Source organism: Centrocercus urophasianus, unplaced genomic scaffold (assembly GCF_019232065.1).
Source record: "Centrocercus urophasianus isolate 14NV4802_14NV808 unplaced genomic scaffold, USGS_Curo_1.0 seq_10, whole genome shotgun sequence".
Taxonomy (NCBI): domain Eukaryota; kingdom Metazoa; phylum Chordata; class Aves; order Galliformes; family Phasianidae; genus Centrocercus; species Centrocercus urophasianus.
The window spans coordinates 57,434,526-57,441,817 of record NW_024884142.1 but is presented as its reverse complement, the minus strand read 5'-3'; the positions used below and the strand labels follow the sequence as shown (position 1 = coordinate 57,441,817).

Below are 7,292 nucleotides of genomic sequence, written 5' to 3'. Positions count from 1 at the left end.
TCTTGGAAGATGTCTAATTTACACGTTTTTCCAGTACCTTGCTTCAACCATAGTTTTCTAAAAAATAGTGACATCTTCTCTGTCACCTATGAGTTTTTCTTGTCTGTTTCTTTTCTCTGAATTACCAAAGCCTATGTGAAGATTTCAGAGAGTGTAAATACGAGTTCTGTATTTATGATAACTTTACCATTATAGTCTACACCCCACTCCACCCCTTTCTTTTTTTTTCACCTTTTTTCTTATTATAGCTGCTAAACGAGAAGGTTCTAGTATTTCAAAGGCACTGCTGAAGGTTGAACATTTCTCTTGGAAATGTGTGACTCCGGGGGAACTTGTGCTAAAGATGCATACATGCGCAACCAAAGCTACTGTGTTAAATCTTCCTGTTGGGTACGTATGAGGCTTTGCTCCTGAAGGCTCTTTTTTACCTAGGGATTCAAGTGATCCTTTACATTGCACAGTAGCTAAGATTTTGTTTTCTAAAACTGAAGTTTTTGTTTAAATCAAACTCTTTGATAGCTAATGTTTGGTAAAACTGCAAAATTGCTATGAATTTAAAATAATTACCAAAACATTTATAATTTTTTTTCTTGTTCTTTAAGAGCAATTAGCAAGAAAAAAAAAAATTTAAAAATACAGAAAACGTCACAGAGTACAAAATCTACTTAAAATTATTTCTAATGAGAATGACTTTGAGACATTTGTCAAAGGACAAAGAAAAATAAAAAAATACTAGGATTTTTAGTGGAACTGTGAAAGAGTAATGACACTGTAGGAAGCTTCATAACTTTTCTTGAAATAGGATTTGTGAATCATGAGATGAGAAATTCTGAGGGGTTGCAAGAGGCCTTGCATAGCTTATCTTCCATTATAAGTGAAATTTTTACAAAATTTCATAATTAGCACACAATAAAATTTATTTCTCTATGTATATAACTCCATGCATTCAGTGTAAAGAATTTCCAGGTTTTTAAAATAAATAAACAAAAGGCAAGAGCCTTTAATATTTACTAGTTTCTGGAAATGGTTTAAATGAAAAATGACATCGTTTTAACATGCACTAAGAATATATTTGCTGATGAATTCATTGGGGGTTTTTGCTTTGCTGGAAAATAGAGACATACACCAGTTTAATCTCAAAAAGATGTCTCAAAAATTTATTTAGTAAGCAATTAACTGAATTTTCAACTTGTTTATTTTTTCTAAGATATGAATTAATATTGCACTACTTGTTCACAGTTCAAGAAAATGTACTTTAGAAAATTCACGCAGAGAATGTCCATCCAGTATTTTAAATGTCTTGAAAATAAAACATAATCGTGTCGGGCTTCAAATGAATGGGTGTAGAAAGAACATACCATAATACTAGCATGTTGGTAGTAAAATAAACTCTCTCCTAGAGACCTCTAATTGAATAAATTCAAACTAAATATAGAAAAGATGTGATTCTGATTGTAGATTGGTTCTATCAGTACACACACCTCCTTGGCATAGTTTCTGTATTTGCATGTTTGTGTTTTCTACAGAAACATTAAAATGGGCATTTTTTTGCACCTGCAAAACTACTGGCTTCCTACCTTTGATTTTCTTTACTCTTACCAAGGTCAGCAGGCTTTCATTAAGCTTTAATTTACAGCAAGTGTAGGAAACAGATGGGCTCATTGACCACTCTCCCATTTTATTTCAAATGAGATATGGCTTGTTCAGCCTGGAAGGTACTTTCTTCTTTCTGCTTTGTCAGTTGTTGAGAAGTGTCTTATATTTCACTTCCCAAGACAATGTAGTTAAAACAAGGAGAAGTTCAGGATGGGATGAGCAATTTCTAACTCTTGCTGCCTGTTTAATATGAAGTTGTAGCTAGTATGTACTTGTCTAAATGCTATTCTGACAATGATAGAAGATTGTGATGAGATGAAGTGCGTGTGTGAAATTTTTCTGGTAGTTGTTTTTGTAAACACAGAAATTATGATGTAATTTATATGACCAGAGCACTTAACTTCCTTTAGAAGTTTCCTAGAGCAAATGTGTTTTTAAGTGTAGCAAACTGACCTAAAAGCTTTGAGGTTATATCCATCCGAAATAGTAGAATTACTTATTCTGCTGCAGAAAAAGTAAAATCTAAATATAAGCAAATAAAATAATGATTTTTCTGATTTTGCCTATTTGTATTTGCCTGTATCTGGAAGTTTTAGCAAAGCAAGGAGTTAGGAAGATTTGGAGAATGAGAGAATCTGCGAGAGGGTATCTTTTGTAACAAACATTGGTATGAAAAGAAAAGCTTAACAATAACTGTGACTTACCAACAACGAAAAAAGTTATTTTTAATTTAAATTTTCTTTTTCTTTCTTTTTTTTTTTTTTCTTTTCTTTTAATGTAGACGACACGTACTTCGCTTTACAGTAAGTTCTGCTGTAGGGCACCATATTCATCTTTGTAGCATGGTGCCCTGTGTCTTTGGAGAAGAGGATGCTGTAATGCGAAATCTCGAAAAGGTGTGCATGTCTAGAACTAGTCAAGTATTGTGTTGAAGTTATTTCTGACTGTTATTTGGTTTTGAAGTGGAATACTATTGATCTTTTAGTATGTTTGAGAATATAATATTAATTTTAATATGAAATGCGTGAGTAGATTGAAAATGTTTTTAGTGGACACTAGAAACATTTAAATGGATTTTGCAATAGCTGACTTGTATGAATGTGCAAGTAAGCATTAGGAAGTACACACTGAAGAACTGGTTAAAGTGGAATACAGAAAATGCTCTTGCTGAGATACATACGTCCAAGTTATTGTATAAGCTCTCTCTTTGAGGCATGTAAAAAAGTACACATGATCTGTGTTTAAACATACGTGTCTGGTAAAATAGGTTGTCACATCAATAAATTTTGTTTTGTCCCATGAGATCACATATTACTAACTAGGTCACAGAGTAGCTTTTATCCCTAAAATGAAAAATTGATTCAAACAATTTCTCAAAGCTGGGGCAAGATGCTGTGGGGAGCATCCTCCTACAACTCCTACAACTTTTGGTCTTTGTTGCCTTCAGCATAGATGGGTATCACTGCCATTAATGTTTTCAAGATTTCTTTGGCAAGCAGTATGCCCAAATATTTGGCATGAGCATATGGGGAGGGAATACAGCTTCTCAAACTTAGTTCTGCAAAAGTTGAGTAAATAAATTGGACGGTGAGCATAATGGCAAATTCATGTAGCAGTTCAGATTCAGGAACCTGATGATTAGGTATTAAAGCAGCATTATGTATATATACATATAAATATATTTATTCTAGCAAGGAATTAGTTATTAATTATGAGATTAATTATGAGACATTGGGACATTAAAAATTGTTTGTTGCTGGACTATCTCTTTGTCTAAAGTGTGTCGTTTGCAGGAAAGTGTCGAAATTTGTTGCACAGAAAAGCTGGGGGAGATTAAAGATGCCTTAGGCAGCATGTATTTGGGCATTGTTTTCAGATGAATACAAATATTCACCTATACCATTCTATAACAATGTTGTACACTTCAACTAACAGCAGTCATCTTATTATTGTAGCAGAAAGTTTCTATGTTACTCTTATTTTTGATTAAATGTTCTAGGACCAATAGTACAGAAAAAAAATAAATCTGTAACAGATATATTTTATACTGTTTGTTAGAACATTGTCATATATTCATTTCAATAGCTAAAGTTGGTGAAATTTTGCACATTATGAATTTTGAAAATTTGGAATTTTGAATACATAATTGATTTTATAGTTTATAAGGATTTAAGGAATTTTTAGTATTTCAGCATCAGGAAAAAATGCCAATGTCCTGTCACTGCTCAGAAAGGAAACGGGATCTTAAAAGGAAACAAAATCTGAAAAACAATCTAGATAGCAACAGCTAATTTTTCTCCTCTTTCCCCAGGAGAGCTACCGATTTATTGGGCAGGCTATTGCTATCCTGAAAGCTATTGGAAATGTGATTAATAATTTCAGCAGTAAGCCCAAACTATCTGAAGCTCTGAAGGATTTGGAACTAACTCACTGTCCTCCTGGCATCCATGGTACTGAAATGGCTGAAGAACATTTTAAGGTGAAACTTTGTTCAGTAAACACGTATCTAGAGGCTGCAGAGATGAGATAACAGCTTAATGTTGTCATTAAAAACCAGTGGCTATGTTTTTACAAAGGACCTCCTGAATGTTTCAAATGTGGCACTTGCTATTAAGAATCAATGCACATGGAACTTGCAGAGGCGTTCCGTAATTATCTTCTCTTATTATGAACACGTCTTAATATGTGCACTGTGCTTTAAATTTGAATCACTCTTCTGGTCCGTTTCACCGGCCGCTCCTTGGGTCACAATCCATCAGTAACTTAGGGACTTGTAGGAAAATTCAGTAGACGTAGATATATGTATCTCATCTGCTCTCACAAGAAGGTTAGTGTATTGTAGCAAAGGATTTTTTTTAAAGGCACACTTTGAATTAGCCAACAATGATTCAAGAAGGAAAATATGGAAATGATCTGTCTAATGTAGACAATGTAGATTCTGAATATAGGCATGTGCTAAAGTGGATTCTTCCTTCATCAGTCTTAATTGTTTTCAAAATAAAATAAGTTTTTATTAATATTAATATATATATAACTGAAGAACTAATTAAAAATCTGAAAATAAGGAGAATGAAAAACAGACTGATAAATTTTTTTACATTAAGTCCTAGCTATTTTTCAATTCAGACTGTGAAACTGGCTCTGAAAAACATAGCCTGAAATTTCTAATCTAATTAAAGATGCAGAAAGAGACTTTCTCTTTTAGGATTTCTGCTTCCTAAAGAGCATCAGAGTGTCAAGAATAAAAACAGACATCAATACAGTCATGAAAGTAGGACACCAAATTTTCCCTGTTTGCCCATCAGTATATTCCTACTTTTTATAACGGGGTTCATCTACTGACTCAGTAGCCATGCCCATGTCATAATGGTAATGATCATGTTCTTCTATGCTCTGGTCTGAGAAAATCAGCTTACTTCACAAACTAAAAGATTTTTAGGTAATGAAAACTTGTGCTCTGGAATCTGTCCTGTATTTAAAAGCTGGGCATGAAAATAGTTTTCTCTTGCTTGCTTGCTTGAAGTATTGGAGTTCCACAGTAAGGACTGTCAGTTATGTGTGAGAGAAAGTTAAGCATCACATGAAAATGAAAACAGCTAAAAAGTTATTGAAATGTTAATGAGAGCCAGTATAAGTTGGCTTTTATAAATGAATAATTATCTGACAAATGTTTTCGTTTTTTTTATTTAAGGTTTTCAATAGTGCATTATGGTCTTTGATCAAATATGTATTGGACAAGAAGATGCCTCATAAGTATAAATTTGCCTTCAGGTCCTTCACTTTAGATTTTAAATGCACTGATCTACTTGAGGATGACAGTGTGTCTTCAGGTACTGTAGTGGCATCGGTAAAAACTTCAAACATACTTTGGAGGGAACTAGATCTTCACTGATCCTGATCAAATAACCAAAGTTCATTTCTTATTGGGTACTCAAGTTTTCTACCGTTAGCAGAATGTCTGAAATTATTCAGTGAGACATATCTCAGAATAAAAGTATAAAAAGTGTATCTATAAATGTTTTTATATTTTATATTTATGCTCTTTTTGGTCCAAAAACTATATTTATGTTCTGTTAACTTACAAATCTAAAATCTATAAGGTTTGTAGATTTGCTTTATGCCTAGAAGGACTGGCCTACATTAGCACTGTTGAATTGTTAGGTTAGTCATGCATCTTACCGGACTTTGAAAATCAGTAATAATTACTGAAAGGTACCATAGCAGATGAATGACATCTTTCTTCTTGTCTGTGTATGAGGGTGGGTCAAATCAAGTCTGAAATTCAAATGCTATCTCCATTTCTTTTTTTTAGTAGCATAGCTATTTTGCCCTCTGTGCTGAATTTGTCTCCACTTGTCTATGACAAGTCTTGTTATGACATACTGCAGTTAGCAGTTCTGTCTGGTAAGGTTTCTGAGAAGCCATCCTGAAAACAATCTAGTAATGTTGATCTGTTCAAATCCTCTTCACCCCCAAGGAACAGCTAGCAGTGGATCCATAGGAGACAAGTTCATACAATGTGAGATAAAGATGGGAGTTTCTGAAGCTGCATGCTTTTTTCAATGGCATGGCTGTTATGTGTTTTCCTGGAAACAGAGTAGATAAAGGTTCTGTATGAACCTTTTCATTTGAAACTTGTCTAGAAGTCAAGCTATCTGCTATAATCTTATTGGTGTAAACTGTATTTGAAATTCAAATATGTATCTCACTCAGTGGTGCACATTGATGACACAAGTTAAAAACAGGGTATTTGAGTTGGATTTCAGGTAAGCATTCTTCACTGTCTGTCCTGTCAAATGTTGAAAGAAATTGCCTAGTCACTATCCCTGGAGATATTAAAAAATGATCTGGGCATATGCTGAACACTCCGAGCGATGTGCTCTACTTGATCCTGATTTGAATATGTGATTAGATTAATGGTCCTCTCCAGCCAACTTTATTCTATGATTGCATGCTTCTTTTAAAAAGTGGTTGTGCTGTGCCATATTGAGTTCTAAACTGTTCTTTCTTGGACTGAACTTGTGTAACCTTTCAGAGTTGCTAAGTATTAAGGAGACTTTTGACAATAATAATGGTTGGAAGCAATCAATTCTATCAATATTAAATGGAATATATTAGGTTGAAATATGTGATCTTCTTTCTGATGAAAGTAATATATTTTCTTAATCTAATTTGTCCCACTGTGTCCCCATGTGTCACTCTTTCATCCTCCTTTTTGTTTGATAGTACTTCATTTTGGAGCATTATCCTTCCTCTCCCTCTAGCTCACTTCCCTCATTGTGCATCAATGCATTTCCCAGCTGGTTTCCTGACACTGCCTCCCTGTGGTGCTACTCCCCATTATCTCCCCAGGTAAACCCTTGTGCTGATAGCTTCAAGGATGTTAATTCTGGGCAAGAATTCCATCAAATTTCTCGTTAGTAACCTGTCAGAACCTACTTATTAGGGGAGCTACAAGAAAGAAGAGGACAGGCTCTTTAGCAGCCTCTGTTGCGATAGAAAAAGGGCAAATGGCTTCAGGCTTAAAGAGGGTAAACCTGGGTTAGATGTAAGGAAAAAGGCTTTTACAATGAGGGTGGTCAGGCATTGGAACAGGTTACTCAGAGATGTAATGAGGCTGGATTGGGCTCTGAGCAACCTGATCTACTTGTTGTGTCCCAGTTCATTGCAGGGGGAGTTAGACTACATGGCCTTCG

At 34.4% G+C, this 7,292-nt stretch overlaps 1 protein-coding gene across 1 annotated transcript in view; it reads left to right on the top strand.

Annotated features, from left to right (window-relative positions):
- The window catches only part of ADGB (androglobin), a 72,177-nt gene that overhangs the window by 39,566 nt on the left and 25,319 nt on the right, over positions 1–7,292 (top strand). The window contains exons 18-21 of the mRNA XM_042818441.1: positions 249–390; positions 2,378–2,492; positions 3,908–4,075; positions 5,288–5,426. Coding sequence (XP_042674375.1) covers positions 249–390; positions 2,378–2,492; positions 3,908–4,075; positions 5,288–5,426 — 564 coding nt within the window. The remainder of the gene's footprint in view (positions 1–248; positions 391–2,377; positions 2,493–3,907; positions 4,076–5,287; positions 5,427–7,292) is intronic.